The sequence below is a fragment of the Kogia breviceps genome, chromosome 10, assembly GCF_026419965.1.
Source record: "Kogia breviceps isolate mKogBre1 chromosome 10, mKogBre1 haplotype 1, whole genome shotgun sequence".
NCBI classification, from domain to species: Eukaryota; Metazoa; Chordata; class Mammalia; order Artiodactyla; family Physeteridae; genus Kogia; species Kogia breviceps.
In genome coordinates this window covers 73,078,003-73,096,397 of record NC_081319.1, presented here as the reverse complement: position 1 = coordinate 73,096,397, position 18,395 = coordinate 73,078,003, and the positions used below count along the sequence as shown (strand labels likewise).

General features: G+C 54.8%; 2 protein-coding genes across 2 annotated transcripts in view; both read left to right on the top strand.

Moving 5' to 3' along the window:
* Positions 1–3,771, top strand: part of KIF6 (kinesin family member 6) — a 400,730-nt gene extending 396,959 nt beyond the window's left edge. The window contains exon 22 of the mRNA XM_067006146.1: positions 2,486–3,771. Coding sequence (XP_066862247.1) covers positions 2,486–2,496 — 11 coding nt within the window. The 3' untranslated portion in view covers positions 2,497–3,771. The remainder of the gene's footprint in view (positions 1–2,485) is intronic.
* A 7,795-nt stretch (positions 3,772–11,566) lies between these two features.
* Positions 11,567–18,392, top strand: KCNK16 (potassium two pore domain channel subfamily K member 16). Its single transcript, XM_059075378.2, has 5 exons — positions 11,567–11,779; positions 15,145–15,259; positions 16,285–16,451; positions 17,271–17,436; positions 17,767–18,392. The coding sequence occupies exons 1-5, from the start codon at positions 11,567–11,569 to the stop codon at positions 17,982–17,984; spliced, it is 879 nt and encodes a 292-aa protein (XP_058931361.1). The 3' UTR covers positions 17,985–18,392.
* Positions 18,393–18,395: the final 3 nt, after the last annotated feature.

Genomic DNA, 18,395 nt, shown 5'->3' with positions numbered 1-18,395 from the left:
CTGCCAGGGGCACACGTGGACAGGTGTATCTCCTCCGTAAGGGGTGTTAGTCATCCATGGTGTCAAATCTGCCATTTCTAACTGCCAAGGATGGCTTTAAGAGATTAACCCCTTTCTGAGTGCCTTTTGGTTTTTTTTTTAATCTTCCTTAATCCCCGAGTTTGGAAGTATTTCTTTTTTTTTTTTTTTTTTTTTTTTTTGCGGTACGCGGGCCTCTAACTGCTGTGGCCCCTCCCGCTGCGGAGCACAGGCTCCGGACGCGCAGGCCCAGCCGCTCCGCAGCATGTGGGATCTTCCCGGACCGGGGCATGAACCCGCGTCCCCTGCATCAGCAGGCAGACTCTCAACCACTGTGCCACCATGGAAGCCCCTGGAAGTATTTCTGTCTGGATGGGAACCTTGGTGGGACCCCCGTGACCACTACGCTCTCTCCTCCAGCTAGTGCCAGGAAGAGGCTCCAAAGCCCCCTGAGCTCCCAACCCCACCACCTCTGTTCTGAAAAGCCCCCGGCTCTCTCCTTCAGTCAGGAGCCCTCCCAGCGAAGTGGAAAGAACACAGATCTGGGAGAGAAGAGACCCAAACACAAGGGCTGTCTCCGCCATGGGAGACCTTGGGCAGCTCACCTCCTCCAGCCTCCCTGTCTCATCTGTCAAGTTCAGATTCCACCTTTGCCTGGGTGGTCAGCCTCTCCTGAGATAACGTCCATAAAAGTCCCCTGTAAACTGTTGAGCACCAGGGAGCCATCGTCGGGGAAGTTGGCCTCTGTGGTGAGAACTGGTCCAACAGAGACCAGTGATTGTTTTGTAAAGGGTGCAGCAGTACCCTCCATTCTGGGAATCTACAGTCACAAAATCCCAATATAGACTGAGAGCTCCATCACTTAAATAAGGTTCATAAAGTAAAGAGTGGACTGGAAATGGCACATCTGTTGTGGGTTTAGGTCCGTCGATGTGAGGAGCTGTGTCTTGGTGTCTTGCACACTCTGAGGCCAGCCCTGCGCCATTTCTCCTTGGCCCCAGCCCTATGCCCAGTCACCACTGCAGGCAAGTGTCTGAGGGGGAAGTGACAGCCCTGGGGTGGGAGCTGGCTCAGACTCCTTCCCACTCCTTCCCACTAATCCTGGCCCTGGGTGCTTGTCAATGAGGCAGAGGAAGCATCAGACCCGTGACTAGCTCAGCAGCCGCATGCCTGGTGGTCCCCGGTACCTGCCCTCCCCAGTCCTTGGAATAGAGAGATGAAAGCAATGGGTTTCGGCCTGGCTGTTCCTCAGAATCACCCGGACCCACCCCAGAGATTCTGATTTAACCCATCCTGGGAGTGGCCTGGGTAGGAAGATTCCAAAGGGCTCCCCAGGGGTTTCCAATCTGTAGCAGAGCTGGGAACCATGGGTCCAGGGTGACCAGAGCACATTACCTTCCCATGGTCTGGTGTGTCTGACATTCTCCCTTCCTGTCCTGGGATTCAATCAGGACAGCTAGGAACGTCTTAAAAATAAGGACCATCTCCATTTAATTAAACAATGAGGCCTGCCTGGGGTCTTGCACACAGAACTAGGACTGAAGGAGCAAGGGCTCACAGCCTTGCATTGTTTTCAATCTCTTCCTCCCCATTATCTCCCACGTTCGATGGGTCGCAGAGAATTACCGATTCTCCCCCAGCAACAGCAAGCGGACCACGCCCACACTCTCCCACCGCCAGGTCCCCACGGCCACACCCAGCTGTCCGTGCTGCCTCACCCCTCAATCTCTCTGCCTGCTGCAATTTTTTTTTTTAACACTGCATTCTTTACCTGAGAATCTTCAGAAATTCCCTTTTGCTCTTATTACGATAGCCAAACTTTAAGCAAATTAACTGCACGTCACACACTAGTTCTCACACTTTTCTGGTCCCGTGAGTCTGGGTGGGGCCCAAGATTCTGCGTTTCTTAACAAGCTCCTGGAGATGCCAATGCTGCTGGTCCGTGGACCACTCTTTAAGCAAGGAGCTATGCTAGCTACCTTGCTTTTTCCAGGTACCCTGTCTGCTCCAGCGATTTGGAAATGAGGAAGTGAGGCCCAGAGAACAAACATGTTTTGCCCAAAGTTACACCACGGGTTGGGGACCATCCTGGCGAGAACTCAGGGGTCCTGCTTCTTAGTCCAGAGACTAAGTCCATATCCAGCTATGGGAGGCTACAGGATGGAGCCACATGGTCAGGAGGAACCATCATGGAATATAATGAACATCTGGGGCAAAAAGCAAGGAGAGAATCTCTGCGAGAATTAAGTAGGAGGGTCAGTGAAAATCGTGCGATAGGAGAACGAGGGTGGATCCTGACTCAGAGAGGTGAAACCTTTGCAAAGGGGAGTAAATGCAGCCCCCGGGAAGTTAGGCCCTGAGAGGTGCGTTGCCCGACACCCAGAGTGGTGACCTGCAGCCTCCTCCCCATCCAGGAGGGGTCCGTGCTCTGCGCACAGCCTAACCAAGAACACTTGTCTCCTTTCAGGTTTCCAATAAGCGTCCACCGTGCATTGTGGCAGCAAGAACGGAGTACAGATGAAGGCCCTGTCTTCAGCCGTGATCTGTGGGCTTCTGGAGGCAACTGGTGACTTTGATTCTGGTGGAGGGGCTGCTTCTCTAAGGATGATATCTTGGAGGCTGCCAGTGAGGCTGGGGTCAGGCTTACGGTGCCATCCTTGCTGTGGGTGCTGGAGCTGCTGGCAGCCAGGCAATGCCAGGGTGCTGGGGCGGGATGAGGGCTTTAGCTCACTCTTGTGGTGGTGTTTCACGCAGACAATCAGAAACTTTGACATTATGAAATAGTACCATCCTACTGTAGTGGCAGGGGACGCTCACACTGGTAGAATGAGGGGGAAATAATAATGGGTTATTTTTAGCTATTTACCCACCCGCTCCCCTGCCCCAGCCCCTGGTTGAGAAGCCCAGGAATGACTGGGGCAGGCCACACAGCAGGTCAGAGCCAAAGACAAGGCAGTGGAATCCAGGGCATCTTGGTGGCCAGTCCTGATCTCCCAGCCCGGACCCTCCGCCATGGCCTGGACGACCTGTAGGCGGTGCCTGAATCAGCTGTATCTCCAGGGAGCCACCCCCGCTGCCCCACTGTGAGGTCTAAGGACATGGCAGCAGCCAGAGAGCAGCGTACAGCTCCAGGAGCTCTGCAGAGAGCTGAGAGAGGCAGTGTGGGTGCCCTGGGCCTCACCCTCACCCCACCTCTTAGGGCTCTGCAGGGTTTGGGCCGATTCTCCCCGCTCCCACAGGGGGAGCATCTGGGGGTCTCGTCCCAGGAGCCCTCTCAGCATTCCAGACACAGAGCCAGCGGACCGATGGGTGGGCTACCCCACGCCCACCCCAGAGCCCCTAGGGGAACTGCCACCTGCCTCAGGGTCCTGGCAGCAAGGGTCCAAGCCAGCTGCAGCGGGGGAGGGTAGTGGAAGGGGGAGAGGGATGGCACCTGGAGATGAAGCCAACTGAATAAAAGTGCTTGTCCACTGCTCCCATTATCTCTGTCCCCTAAGTGCAGGCCCTCGCCACCCCGGAGAGAGAGAGCAGAGAGACAGCACGGCATAAACGGCTTCCCCCACCCCTTTTCAGGTCTGGGTAAAAAGATCATATGTGGGAGAAGCTAGATCATGACATTTAAAAGCTGGGCAGGCCCAGGGAGCTCCTCCCGCACCCTCATTTATATCATTAGCAAACTAAAGCAGACGGAAGGACCTGGTTGTTGATATATAACCAGTTAGTGGCAAATGTCCTCTCCTCGGGGGGCTTTCCCTGATCACCTAAACTAGAGTGACCCCCCTGGTCATCACTCTGTTATATTTTCATCACTACTACCTGACCTCTTTCTTTATTTGCTTTTTTTTTCCCCTTTTGTGGCCATGCCACGTGGCTTGTGGGATCTTAGTTCCCCAACCAGGGATGGAACCTGGGCCCATGGCAGCAAAAATGAGGAGTCCTAACCACTGGACCGCCAGGGAATTCCCTATTTGCTTATTTTTTATTGGCCCGCAAACCCCACCACCACCGCCAAGATTTAAAGCTCCATGACAACAGGGACCTGTCCGTCCTGCTCATCACTGTGTCCCCTGCACGAGCTGGTACTCAGTTCATGAGTATCAGAGTCAGAACCAGCTCTCCTGCTTCTCAGGCCCCCACGACCTCCCTCGGGCTCTGTGACTGAGGCCCACTGGGCATTGTGGCCCTCACAGTTCTATAGCACGTGATAAGTCCTCAGGAAAGTCCATAGAACCGGGGGAGGCCAAACAGCCCTTACAGCCTGATTCTACAAACCTCCCCAGGAATCCACAGGGCACACACATAAATACACGCACACTCTCTCTCTCTCTCAAGAGCCCCGAGGATGGCGTGGAGTGGGCCAGACTCCGTCAGAAACAGCCTCAGTGTACCTGGCACACCTTAGTGCCCCGGCCCTCTGGAACTGCTTATAGTGCGTGGACAGTAGCTCCCCTGCCAAGAAGTTATCTCCTGGATCCAAAGGCCTTATTGACAGGGACATGTGGTGTGGCCCCACGCAGGGTGCAGATCCACCTCCTAGAACAATCACTAAGGCAGGAGAGGAAATGAAGAAGAGAGGAACACAGACAGCTCCCAAAGTCCCTCCCAAGGGAAGCTGGCCTCTGACGTGGACACCTGTTCCACCACGGTGCATCTTCCCCAAAGCTCTCTGGCCCCTGCAAATGAGAGAGATGGATGAAATGTTCTGAAAAGACTCTCCAGCAATGCACCCAGGCTCAGTGGAGCCATGCAGAGGTCCAGAATATCTGAGTTCACTCCAGGACGAAATGTGGAGCTTTCCAAAATGTCTTCCAGAAAGCGGCCTGGCCAGTGACCCAGCCCAGTTCCTACTGGAACTGAACTGGCTCCACCATTCCCTTGGCAGGAAGTGTTAGGAAGAGGGAGGTGTGGAATGTGACTTTCTCGGATCTTGAAAAGGGGGAGTTTTAGAAAGCAGATAGAGAAACTGTGGTAGATTGAATAACTAGCCTTAATTCTTCACCCCCTGTAATAGAATTACACATCCAAATCTTTGCCATGGCCTCCTGGGAACAGAGTACACTTCCCTACCCCTTAAATTTGGGCTTGGCCCTGTGACTTGCTTTGGTCAGTGGGATATTGGCAGATATGATACAAGCAGAGGCGTGAAATGTGCTTGCGTGGTTGGGCCTGCCTCTTGCACGCCAGTGATCCGCTTGGGAAGATCATGCCCTGGGCAGGTGCCGCCCCCTGAGCCTACATCCCAGAACATGCAGTGAGCAGACCTGAGCCCAGCCTGCAGCCTGGAGCCAAGCCCCGCAGCGCTGGAGCCTGGAGCAGAGTTTCCCCGTCAAGCCCAGCCCAGGTCAGCTGCGCCCTGGCTGACCCAAAGACCCATTCTCCTGAAAATAAATGGCTGGTTGTCATTAGCCACTGAGACTTGGGGTGGTTAGTTATGAAGCATTAATTGTAAGAACAGCTACAGAAATGGAAACCCAGAGACAGTCCCTGACTAGACCCGGCACTTCTCAGAGTTCACTCCGGCCCTCCGTGCTGCCTACCGAAAGGCACTTGAGAGCACGCTGGACGTGAAAAGGTGGGACTGCCACTTATGGCCATGATAGAGCAACAGGGACCTGAGTTAGTCTCCTTCTTTAAGCAACTGAAGACCAGACAAAACTGTAAAACAACGGTTTTCAGATATGGGAGCAAAGGCAGTGTACTGGTCCCCAAAGGACATTTTTGATCCCCAAGAGAAGAGAAACAGGTGAGGTGAGCCTTCTGATTTGCTGTGTGCAGGGCAAGCCAGCAGTGCAGGAGGTAACCTGCCCTGGAGCAATCCTCAACTGACAGGGACAGGAGCTGGTAGATAGACACCCCAGCCTCCTTCCGCCCTGGGGGACAACTCTGAAGTGAGCCCTACACGGTGTCCCCGAGAGCCCAGCAAGGGTGGAGCCCCCGATGCCCACAGGAGTCACCTGCTCCGTCACACACACTGCGTTGGCCGCCTTCCTCCCCGTCTCTCTTGCCCTCTTGCTTGGGATCATTTCCTGGGATCACTTCCCAGAAGAGCTACTCACACCCACATTCGGCCTCCGAGTCTGCTCCGAGGACAGTCCAGCTTAGGCAAGGACGTCTATTTCAGAATCACGGGTGGGGGGCTCTTGCATCCAGCTCTCTGGGCTGGTGAAAATGGGAGCCGCCCCCAACTTCAACGAGAGCCCCGCTCTCCACTGCGCTACGCACTGGGGCTCAGGGAAAGATTTCTCGTGAGAAAGGAATCCTGCTGCGCCAATAAACAATGGAAATTTCTGAACAAGATCAATAACCGGTAAGTTTGTTTGACTGTTTGTCTTGAGCCTTTCCCTCGAATCTCCCCTCTGCTTTTCCCTCCCCTCTGTTGGTCACCCCGTCGGGGCTGGACCTCCCCGACATCTTACTCTCTGGCCAGGAGGGCCGACATAGCCCCACACGCATCTGCACCCCTGCCTCCACACAGGAGGCTCTCCCACACCCTTCACTGCAGGGACACCGCCAGGAGCCCAGACAACCACACACACAGCTTGTCACTCTGGCCCCGTGTGCCACCAGCAGGGTCTGAAACCAGAGCTCCTTCTCTCCGCCTGCCCTTTCCCCTACAGGGGACATCCCTGGGCCAGGTGGGCCTTAGCCCCCACCCTGAGTTCCGGCCCAGAACGTGCCTTTTTCGCTTGTGCGGTTACGTGCCTATTAAGTGCCTCCTCAAGAGAATACCGATGTTGGACGGCGGGTGGGTGGGCTGGCCTTCCCCTCATCTCCAGGCTCATTCAGACGGAAAGAGGCCCGTGTCCAGCCGCTCTGTTTGCTCTGCATTCTCTGCCCACTGTACGTGAAACTGATCTTAGTGGAGGCGGGGGCGGGGGGGGGTGTTTTTCCTCTTTTTCCTCCAATCTCCCTTATCACTGCCGGATGTCAGGCCACACTCTGCCATCAGGCCTGGCCATGTTAGACTCTCCATTAATTGATTTTGCCCTCCCCGCTTGGGAAGCACAAATTGGCTCAGCCCATTAGCAGCAATAATTCCCTGAAAGGGATTATAAATCATGCCCTGCGGCCGTCCATTGCTCACGGATGGAGTGGTCCCCACGTGGGGAGGTGTCGGGCTCGGAGATGCAACGTCAGATGAGCAGCAGAGGTCCCTGCAGGCCTGCGGGTTCCCTCCTAAACCTACCCAAGCCAGGCCACAGCCAGGCAGGGGAGTAGCCAAAGCAGGTGCCAGCACACAGAGGGCAGCGACTCGTGTGTACTGAACGGGTGAACGGAGGGAGGGGCGGGGGCTCCCTCTGGGGAGCAGAGGGCTCTGAGGGCCTCTCGAGCTGACCTCCCACCAAGTCCACCATTACGGCTGTGTTCTTTTTTTTTTTCTTCATTTATTCATTCATTTATTCACTGAACATGGAAGTAACAGATCACATAATACATGGAAAACTTTTTGAAAAGTATAACGCAAGATCCAAGTCTTTGGCATGTTCTGTGCAGAAAATTGCAAAGTCAATTCAAATTCAGTCAACGCTTCTGAAAAAACTCAAAGTATTCTCCATAGTCTAGCCTTTATAATCAAAGGACAATGCTATTATTTTTATTTTATTTTACTTTATTTTTTTTAAGATCTTTATTGGAGTATAGTTGCTTTACAATGGTGTGTTAGTTTCTGCTTTATAACAAAGTGAATCAGTTAAAAATATACATATGCTCCCATATCTCTTCCCTCTTGCTCCGTTCTTTAGCTCTGTGGCCCCCTTAAGCCAGAAGAGCTCCTGGCAAAGACTGTCTTAAACTCCAGTCAGGTAATGCCCTGCCAGAAGGGAAGCAGCAGCAGGGGACAGGTGGGAGAAGGCCCTCGACAGGGGGTCCATAAAGGAGTGGAGAGCTTGGCCCACAGTGACACTGGCACCCCTTCCTGCCCAGGCTCTGAGGGAGGGAGGGCTCCATGCCTGCTGTGCCAGCACCCCACCACCACCTGTCACAGACGGCCCTCCCCCGCTGCGCTCGCCCCTCTCTCCCTTCCTTTCCTTCCACCTGAGAACAGCCACCACTACCTGCGGACCATGTCCAGACCCAGTGAGAGGTTGCTAAGGCGTAGAGAATGGACGTGAGGACATGGGGAGGGGGAAGGGTAAGCTGGGACGAAGTGAGAGAGTGGCATGGACATATAGACACTACCAAATGTAAAACAGATAGCTAGTGGGAAGCAGCTGCATAGCACAAGGAGATCAGCTCAGTGCTTTGTGACCACATAGAGGGGTGGGATAGGGAGGGTGGGAGGGAGACGCAAGAGGGAGGAGATATGGGGATGTATGTATACGTATAGCTGATTCACTTTGTTATACAGCAGAAACTAACACACCATTGTAAAGCAATTATACTCCAATAAAGATGTTTATAAATAAATAAATAAATAAATAAATAAAGAGGTTGCTAAGACCTGCCCAAGTCCCCCAGACAGCAGCCGATAGCTTTCCAGGGCAATAAGACGGGACCTGATTGTCACACGGCCTGGCAGGTATAAGTACAACCCTAGCTTAGAGCCAGGACACGGCGAGTCTGCAGTGACAAGATGATGGCCAGCGCTCTCTCCAAGTCTCTCCAAAACATGAGGAGGAAACAGTCAAGGGGGAGATTTGTGACTCCAGACGCTTTCTTCTGCCCCAAGACAAGCCAGCTTCCCAGTGTGGTGCTGTCTGGGAAAGCTCTGGGTGCAACGAGGGCCTTCCAGAAGATGGTTCTAGACCCCCAGGTGGCCTCAGGGACCCAGAACCAGCAGGACTGCAGAGAAGGCGCCCACAACCCCCAGACAGGGCCCCACCTAAACCGCAGGAGGATGAGGTGCTGCAGGGACACCTGGGCCTGCCTTCCACACACTTACAGCATCGGGATGTTCCTAACATGCAGCCTCCACGTCGCCGCTTGCACCTCCACCCACTGTGTGTGTGTTGTGTTTTGGCAGATGAGGACATCCGTGTCCTCACTACCATTCCCTTGATCATTCATACACTTGAAAATAGTAACATTCTTCCCCTTGCTTTCGTTTCCTATGAGACTTCTCTCCCTACCCGCCCGCCCCGCGTCTCTCATTACACAAACCATGGTTGCTTGCCCTGGACATAACGCCCATGGTATCTGCCTCTGCACCATCCCTTCCAAGTGACACATGTACGTGTGATGCTGCCACCCCTGGCTGGGGCCCGTCAGCTGAGGGTAATGCATGACCCAAGGACGGCCAGACACCTGTGAAGTGGCTCACATGAAAAGGTGCTCTTGGACCCCCAGCCTTTGAGAGGATTTGAGCCAAGCATTACCAAAAGAAAGAAGCAGGGGGCAACGGGACCTGGTGCTGACCAGATGCCAGGGTCAGCCTGGAGCGGAGCTCAGCAGAGGGGGGGAATCACCGCTGGGACAGGGTGAGGGGAGGGGGCACCCCGAGGGGGTGGGCAGGGCACGTTAATGGGGGAGAGTTAGGAGTGAGGTCATGGCCCAGTTCTTCCAGAACCGTGGCTGCTCCCGGCTTCCTACCACGAATTATTTCAATTACTTGAGATAAACAGAGTGTGTTCCTATTCCTTCCAACTCAAATAAGCCTTGAACAAGTAAAAGAAAAGAAAACTTAGGTAACCATCGGGAAGTAACACTGGCTTAAACAAGTAGGACTTATGTGTCAAACTTTCTTAAATCTCAAGGGACTTCCCTGGTGGTGCAGTGGTTAAGACTCTGCACTCCCAACACAGGGGGCCTGGGTTTGATCCCTGGTCAGGACACTAGAACCCACACACTGCAACTAAGAGTTTGCATGCCGCAACTAAGGAACCTGCCTGCCACAACTAAGATCCAGCACAAATAAGTAAATAAAATATTTTTTTTTAAAAAGACTTTTTTAAATCTTGAGGTAGGCGTGTGCAGGAAATCAGCTGAGCGTCTTTGCGATGCTCTTGACCTTCCCTCAAGGACACGAGGTGGCTGAACAGGTGCCGTCATCTGTGCATTCAGGGTAGATGGGCGGAAGGTGGGGCCGGCTGCAGCCAAACCCTTGGTCTGGATGGAACACCTTTTCCCCGCACCTCCGCAGCTGCCTCTGCCCACATCTAATTGGCCAGAACTGGGTCACAAGTGGCCCCAGCTGCAAGGGAGCTTGGAAAGTGGCTGCGAGGGGCGGTCAATTCCACTCCTAAGTACATACAGGGGAGAAATGAAAACATACAGCCCCACACACAAAAAAACAAAAACCAAAAAACTTGTACACGAGCATTCATAGCAGTATTATTCATAGGAGCCAACTATCTATCAACTGATAAATGGATATATGAAATGTTGGTACATCCGTGCAATGAAATATTATTCAGCCATAAAGAATGAAGTACTGATACTTGCTACACTATGGATGAACTTTAAAAACATTATGCTAATTGAAGAAGCCAGACACAAAAGGCCACGTATTGTATGATTGAATTTATGTGAAATGTCCAGACTAGGGAAATCCAGAGACAGCAAGTTAAAGGTTGCCAGAGGTCAAGCGGGCAGGATGGGCAAATAGAGGTGACAGGTAAAGGGTACAAGGTTTCTCTTTGAGGTGATAAAAATGTTCCAAAATTGATTGTGGAGATGGTTGCAGGACTCTGAATATACTTGAACAGAAAAACTATTCAATTGTATACTTTAACTGTGTGAATGGTAGTATGTGAATTACATCTCAGAAAAGCTGTTGCAAATACACACACACAAGCGAAGAACAGAAAAAGGAAAATACCTTCGATTCCACCCCCCAGATCGAACCACCATTAACACCCCAGGGCCAGGAGGTACTTTTAGCTTCCTTTTACTCTCATGTATATCTCACCAGCATAGCCTCCCAAGCTAACCTGCTAAAGATTTCAAGCAAGGAAAATTTTCAGCAAAAGCTCTAAAGCAAGTGCATCCAATTGATTAGGAGCACCAACCCTCAGACTGTTCCTGATCCCGACTGTCACTTGTATGTTTGCTTTGCCCCAATTTGTTACCCAGTTCCCTCATCCCCAGGTTCCCCCAATAGGCGGGTCCATCCTTCTAGCTCCATTTCGTAGCCAAGGCAACTGAGTACAAGGTTTATTCACACTCATTCTGATTTCTTCCCAGCACCTAAGCTTGGGGGCTTGAAACTATCATGGGTAAGAAGCTGGGGGCTGCCAAGGGGCCCTGGGCAGAGTGCAGGGGAGCATCGGATTTGGCCCCAAAGCGCCCATCCAACTTGGAGGCAGAAGGTGAGACACGATGGCCTCAGGAGGACCATTAGGTCTCTGAGGGGGTCCCTGCCGCTGACTTGCTGCTCTCCATGGAAAAAAAAAAAAAAAAAAAAGGCCGGGCGGGGGGTGGCAGGACTGTTTGCACTCACGGTACTTAGTGCAGCCAAGCTGAGCTGCACTGTTCAAACAGACTCCCCAGCCTCTGGACACCTGTGCCGAGGAGGGCGAGGCAGGCAGGAGGCTGGGCACAGGTCCCTGGGTGCTTCCCGCCTCTGAACCCACAGCCAGCCCCACAACCCTGGCAGAGTCCTGGGCACGCCATGCCCCGCACCAGGCTCTGCAGCTGCTGGGGCGGCCAGGTGCTGCCCCTGCTGCTGGCCTATGTCTGCTACCTGCTGCTCGGCGCCACCATCTTCCAGCTGCTGGAGAAACAGGCGGAGGCTCAGTCCAGGGACCAGTTTCAGTTTGAGAAGCTGCGCTTCTTGGAGAACTACACCTGCCTGGACCAGCAGGCCGTGGAGCAGTTTGTGCAGGTGAAGGGAAGATGCTGGTGTGGGCCGGTGGGCAGAAGAGGGGTCTCGTTGCAGGTCCAGAGCCATCACTTATGGCTGAGGCCCTGTTTGGAAGCAGAGTGTGGTGGGAACAGAGAGCCCGATGAGACCTAGTGCCGGATTCTGGCCCTAGGTCTACCACCGGATTGCTGTGTGACATTGGGCAAGTCACTTAACCTCTCTGGTCCTCTTCCAGGAGAGAAGAATAATCTTATATGCTGCAGACATTTGACAGCTGATTAAAGGCACTTTCTAAGCTGCCACTTGCTGCATAAATGTGAACTGTGTGTCAGTGCTATCAACGCTGCACACATTTCTGCCCCCCACACTCCTACAGCTTCCCCTTCCCCGACTCTGGGGCTGCTGCACCCTCTGCCCTCTCCCCAGCTCACACCCCTGTGCTGACCACACTTGAGTTGGAGACACAGATAAAGGTCAGGAGCAGCCGCCACGCCTGCCGTGGAGCTAGGCTTGATGAGCAGCAACTGGGGTGACTGAGCTATGGTGCCCCCCGGGCCTCTCTCTGGTGGCAGAGCGGGTCACCCCTGCTCGGGCCCCTCCGTACAAACTCTGGGGCCCCAGCACCGTCTCTCCCAGAAACCAGGCAACACCAGGGTGTCGTGAGGGGAAGGTGAATGCACTGGAGACGAGCGGGTTGAGTGTTCCCAGCCACCGCAAAGGAACTAGCCAGCTGCGGAATCATCACAGTAGCTGGTGTGTATTGAGTATTTACAACGTGTCCCAAACAGCAGGGAGGAGGGTCATCACTTTGGGCTCAGACCAGTCCTGATCCATCACCTGGGGCCCGGTGTTTTACATGTGTTTCCTCATAATTATAGTACCTATCTCTACCACTGTCTCCAGTGTGTAGGTGGGAACTGGGGAACAGAGAGGTCGAGTACGTTGGCCGAAGCTACATAGCTGGTGGTAAAGGCAGAATTCGCACCCAAGCTTGGTGCTCTTCAACACAAAAATTAGCATAAGTGCAGGGGGCAGGATACCGCCTAGAGCAGCAGTTGTCAAGGTGTGGCCTCTGGACCAGCAGCCTCAGGACCACCTGGAACTGGTTACAAATGCCACCGATCAGTCCCCACCGCAGACCTACTGAATCAGGAGCTCAGGGGTGGGGGCAACAGGCTGTGTGTTAACAAGCCCTTCAGGTCACACTAATGCCCCCTCAAGATGGAGAACAGCTGGCCTAGGAGATGAGAGAACGCTCCGGAGCTGTGAGAGGCCTGTCCAGGCCCTTTCTCCCAGGAAATGAGGCTTCCGGCCTCTGGCTTCACTTCCTTGCTCTCCAGCAGCACAGCGCTGGGACCACAGCACCCCCGTTGGGGCTGGGAAGGATTCAGGAGCCTCCCAAGACCCAGGGGGTAAAAGGCAGAGACCCTGGAGGCCCTGGACCCACCTCCACACTCAGCCCCAGGTTAGAGGCGGAACCCAGGAGCCAGAGCGGTGGAAGGATTCATAGCTGGGGCCTAATTAGAGACGCAGGCTGCACGGCAGCCCCGAGGGAGGTGTCACTGATTTACAACCCCCAGGCCTCCCCAGAGGTCCTCAGCCCCCTTGGGAGGGACCCTCACTTGCCAGGGTATGTCTAGCTGAGAGGCAGATGAACGCTAGGATAAGATTCCCAGAGGGGAATTCCCTGTCGGTCCAGTGGTTAGGACATGCGCTTCCACTTCAGCGAGCATGGGTTCCATCCTGGACCAGGGAACCGGGGAACTAAGATCTCCCAAGCCGCACCGCGCGGCCAAAAAAGGAAAGATTCCCAAAGAACACAGAATACAGTTGCCCCTCGGTATCTGCACGGGATTGCTTCCTGGAGCCCCGTGGATGCTCAAGTACCTGACAGCCAGCCTGCTGTATCCGCGGATGTGAACCTCACAGGTGTGGACCCCATGGATATGGGGGGCCAGCAGTACTGTTCAGATGACAAGAAGGAAAAAAGCTATAAACAGTAGTGAAAACAGTATAGAAGACCGACACCATGAGGAAACAAGGCCTTGCCCAAGGTCCCGGGACTCGCGTCTGCCTTGCTCACCACCCGCGGATTCTTAGAGAAGAATGGATGGTCCACAATGGGCGCCCCACGCCCAGTGCCCTCGCCGACATCACAGCCCCTCCTGGGGCAGAATGGAGATCCTCAGGCTGGAGTACAGGACAGCTGGGTCTAGGGCAAGTGTTGCTCCCACGTGCAAGGGTCTCTGGGGAACGGGTTTGTTCTGGAATGTTCAGTCCTGGCCTCTCTGGGTGTGTGGGAAAGAGAGGGAGGCCAAAGTTCACATGGGAAGAGGCCAGTTCTGCCAAAGTGAAGAGAAGCAGACAGCCTGTGTCAGGACACCCAGACTGGCCTGGGCCTCAGGGGCCATCCCACCCCGGCAGAGCTCACTCACCCAGCCAGTGGGGAAATGGTTCCCACAGGAACTGGAGGCTGGAGCTTTCCCTCCCCCACTGCCTCCTTCCTGCCTTTAGGGCTCTACCAGGTGGTGAGGCTGCACTGCCTCCCTGGAACAATTCACAGCTACAGGGGAGGGGGATGGGGAACAGATGGGTGAGGGAGTCCTGCCCACCTCCAAGAGGGCTTGGCCCGGGGACAGAGGGGCTTAGGCTTGAGCCTGTGGGGTTCTGGTTCTGTAAACAGCAGCATGCACACACATGCAACATACAGCACCCATGCACATGTATACAACACACCATACATATACACCACCAACACACACACACACACACACACACACACACACACACACACACACCCCCAGAGGACCTTTGTCCTGGCCTCTGATGGAATTTCTCAGGCAGGCCTCGGCTGGGACTCACTAGGGGGCAGCAAAGAGCAAGGCTGCCAGTTCACCTGGAAGCTCAGAGAGCGCCGGGTTCTCTGTCCGGAATCATCAGCCCCATGGGAGGGCAGCCCCATGGCTTTCCCGTGGTCCCAAACCTCAAGTTCCCAAGTAAACCCTTCCAGGATCAACCAACCTGAAATTTTCCCATTGTTCTGACCACCCATGGGGTCTCACACTCTTGGTTGTAGGTGGCATCTCCCACCTTCACCCCACTCCGTAAGCACCCTCTGCCTCCTTAGGCCCCTTCCCCTCCACCAGCCACACTGACAGCCCATCTCACTCAGCCTTGGCCAGTGGAGCAGGCAGTGAATTTGGACTTCAGTGACCCTGGGCAAGTCAGCCACTCTGAGCCTTAGTTTCCTCTTCCATGAAATGGGAATGTGACTTAGAACATCACCAGGTGAGACAACACAGAAGCACCCTGCAGAGAGCTTGGCCACCAGCCGGTGCCGTCAGCTCCCCTCATCCTCCCACCCCATGCCCCCACCACCCCAACAGGTCATCATGGAAGCCTGGGTGAAGGGCGTGAACCCCAAAGGCAACTCCACCAACCCCAGCAACTGGGACTTCGGCAGCAGTTTCTTCTTTGCGGGCACGGTCGTCACCACCATAGGTAAAGGGTCAGGGTGGAGAAGGGCACCCCCAATGCCCCTGCTGAAGTCTGGGTTCCCCAAAAGCAGGTGCTGAGACTAGGACGTGGTTTATCTAGGAGACGATTCTGGGAAGCAGGACAAGTGGGAAATTGAGACAGGAGAAGGCAATGAAGTTTGCAACAATGAGCAGGGGACTGGTTAGGGTGACTGGGTTCACCAGTGCTGGAGACCCTCTGAGAAGCTAAGAAGAGCCCTGCCAGGGGAGAGGAAGCAGGCGTATTTATCTACCAACTCCTTCCCCTGCTGGTTGAGGGCTGATCCCGGATGTATTAATTTTCTGGTATTTTGGACCTGCCCAAAGGTCTCTCAGGTAGAGAGAAGCAGGGACTTGGGGTAGGGAGTCCTCTGCGTGTACTGTCCACCTGGCTGCAGGTGCTATCCCGGTGTTCCAAGGGGACAGGGCATGGTCAAGCATCTGCTCTACCCCCTCAGCCAGAAAATGCACACCACCTCTCACAAGGAAACCCCAGACCCCACTAACCTCGTTCTCCATATCCATTCAATTAAGTCCAGTTCCACACACCTTCCTTGAACTCAGGTGCCATTCAAAGCAGATAGAGTGGAGGTAGGAGAGTATGAACTTGGATCAGACCCAAGCTTGGCTCTCAAGGAGCTTCTGATCCAATAAAGAAGGATAAGATAAGCACACCGAAAACAAGAGCACAGGACAAAGTAGAATGTTAGATAGGAATGACACAAAGCACTGTGGGAGATCACACCTAGCAGGGAGGAAGAGAGTGGCAGTCAGGAGGGCTTCCCAGAGGCAGTGTTTTGGGAGATGGGCCTTCAAAGACAAGCAGGATTCTTACAAATAGAGATCATTCTAGAAGAGGTTGAGAAGGGTGTTCACGGGAACAGAGGGGGTTTCCCCTCACCACGCCCCGACCCCCAGTGGTGGTGGGAAACCAACCTCTGCCAGAGTCCGTCAGGGAGGCAGTTCTGAACTCTTCCTTCCCCATATTTGCACACCCTCCTCCCCCTGCAGGATACGGGAACCTGGCGCCCAGCACGGAGGCAGGCCAGGTCTTCTGTGTCTTCTACGCTCTGGTGGGCATTCCGCTTAACGTGGTCTTCCTCAACCACCTGGGCACAGGGCTGCATGCCCACCTGACCACACTGGAGAGGTGGGAGGACCAGCCCAGGCGCTCCCAGGTAGGGACCCTCCCTCCCCGCAGCCCTGCTGGGACAGAGTCTGTTGCAGGTGGAGTCCTCCAGAAGCTGACACTGAGAAAAGAGTTTGGCTAGATGGTATTAGGGGTCAACACCTATGGAAGAAAAGGACTGGGCGGAAGGAGAAGTTAAATTGTGTTGCAGGCTGGACAAAGCCTTGGTCCACCCCTCGAGGAGCTCGGCAGGTGCCGGCCGCCCCAGCTGTCCCGCAGTGGGCGCTGACGTGGCCAGGACTCTGCCCTGGCCTCAGTCAGGCACTGGGAAGGTGTGCCCTTGGGCCAGGCTGAAATACACCCTGAGGGAGCTGCCGGCTGGAGGCCACCTGCCAGTGGCTTGGCAAGGTCTTCTTTGAAGGGGGATCTGTCTGGGTGGCACAGAACTCCAAAAGCAAACTCCACGCCACCCTGAACACCACCAGTGCCCACCTGTCATCTGGCCCCTTGCAAAGCTAGGCACGCTAAAAAAGCAGGGGTGCAGAGAATCTGGGACAGTTCAATGACCCTCCTCCGTCCCAGATCTGAGTTCCCTGGGGGCCTGTACCTGTGGACCCCACACCTGAAGGAGTCTCCAACTTGACGCACCAACACAATGCCTCTGACCGAGTCTTTTCCTGGCCTGGGCAAGATAACACACACAGGGATACAACCCCCATCCCAGAGGTCTGCAGGGCAGGACAGGGCAGGGACCGGGCTATGGCCCAGCCCACTTCCTAATTTGCCCCAGAACCCGCCCCCCTCCGCCCCGCAATTTACAATCCTGGGTCTTCCAAGTGGACTCAGAGACAGACTCCTCCCCTTCCAGCTACTGCAGACCCTGGGCCTGGCCTTGTTTCTAGCCCTGGGGACGCTGCTTATTCTCATCTTGCCGCCCATGGTCTTCAGCCACGTGGAGGGCTGGAGCTTCAGCGAGGGCTTCTACTTCGCCTTCATCACGCTCAGCACCATCGGCTTCGGGGACTACGTCGTCGGTGAGAAAGAGGCGGTCACAGATCTCAGGGTGGGGGTCATGGGGATTCGGGGGGTGGGGAGATGTCCTCAGGGGGTAAGTACTGAGGGCCAGAGAGCCTCTGGTTAGTCAGGGGAGACAAATACTTTGTGAGGCTGCTGTGAATTCTCACAACGTCCTCAGAATCAGAAATCGCTGGTCTAGCTAGAACCCATCACCCTTTCCCCCAGGGACCTCTACTGCTGATCCTGTGATTGGGAGGCTGGTGGGAGCCCCTGTGGGACCTGGGGGGGGTGGGGTGGCTATGTGCCCTCAGACCTCTGGCATTTATCGTGTCCCCCTTCCCTGCCAGGCACGGACCCCAGCAAGCATTACATCTCTGTGTACCGGAGCCTGGCAGCCATCTGGATCCTCCTGGGCCTGGCATGGCTGGCACTGGTCTTCCCGCTGGGTCCCCTGCTTCTGCACAGGTGCTCCCAGCTCTGGCTGCTCGGCAGAGGCCTCAAGGAAAGGGGAGCCCCCGAGACTAATGGGCTCCCTAGACCTCAGAAGATTCCCATCTCTGCGTGAGGCCCCCCCCCAGTGGCCACAGAAGCCCCTCCCAGCATCCCCAGTCACCCCATATGCCCCCTGGATTTCCTGCCACACCTCCTCCTCTGCCAACCCACTCACTTCCCAGCCAGAGCTGGTCTCGGGGGCTCTCCAGACAGAGAAAGGAGACAGGAGCGTCCAAGAAAGTAACAGAAAGGAGAGGTAGAGACAGGATGGGAGACAGATGTGTGCGGCGCAAGGTGTGCGCAGCTGTCCCAGAGCCCCTCCCTCAAAAATGACCCGGAAAAGCTGACTCTAGACATGGATCACTGTGGCCAAATCTCCATCACCCTCCCTGCATCCTCTTCCCAGGAGACCTCATTCAGGACGGCAAACACAGGGCGCCTTTATTTGTGCCTCATTTGATACGTGCACGGTGTGCTGTCAGGC

Bases quoted from the DNA above. Each gene is read 5' to 3' on its own strand.
- KCNK16 (XM_059075378.2), top strand. From the start codon at position 11,567: ATGCCCCGCACCAGGCTCTGCAGCTGCTGGGGCGGCCAGGTGCTGCCC. The intron at 11,780-15,144 runs GTGAAGGGAAGA...CCACCCCAACAG, and splicing joins CCGTGGAGCAGTTTGTGCAG to GTCATCATGGAAGCCTGGGT. The intron at 17,437-17,766 runs GTGAGAAAGAGG...CTTCCCTGCCAG, and splicing joins CTTCGGGGACTACGTCGTCG to GCACGGACCCCAGCAAGCAT.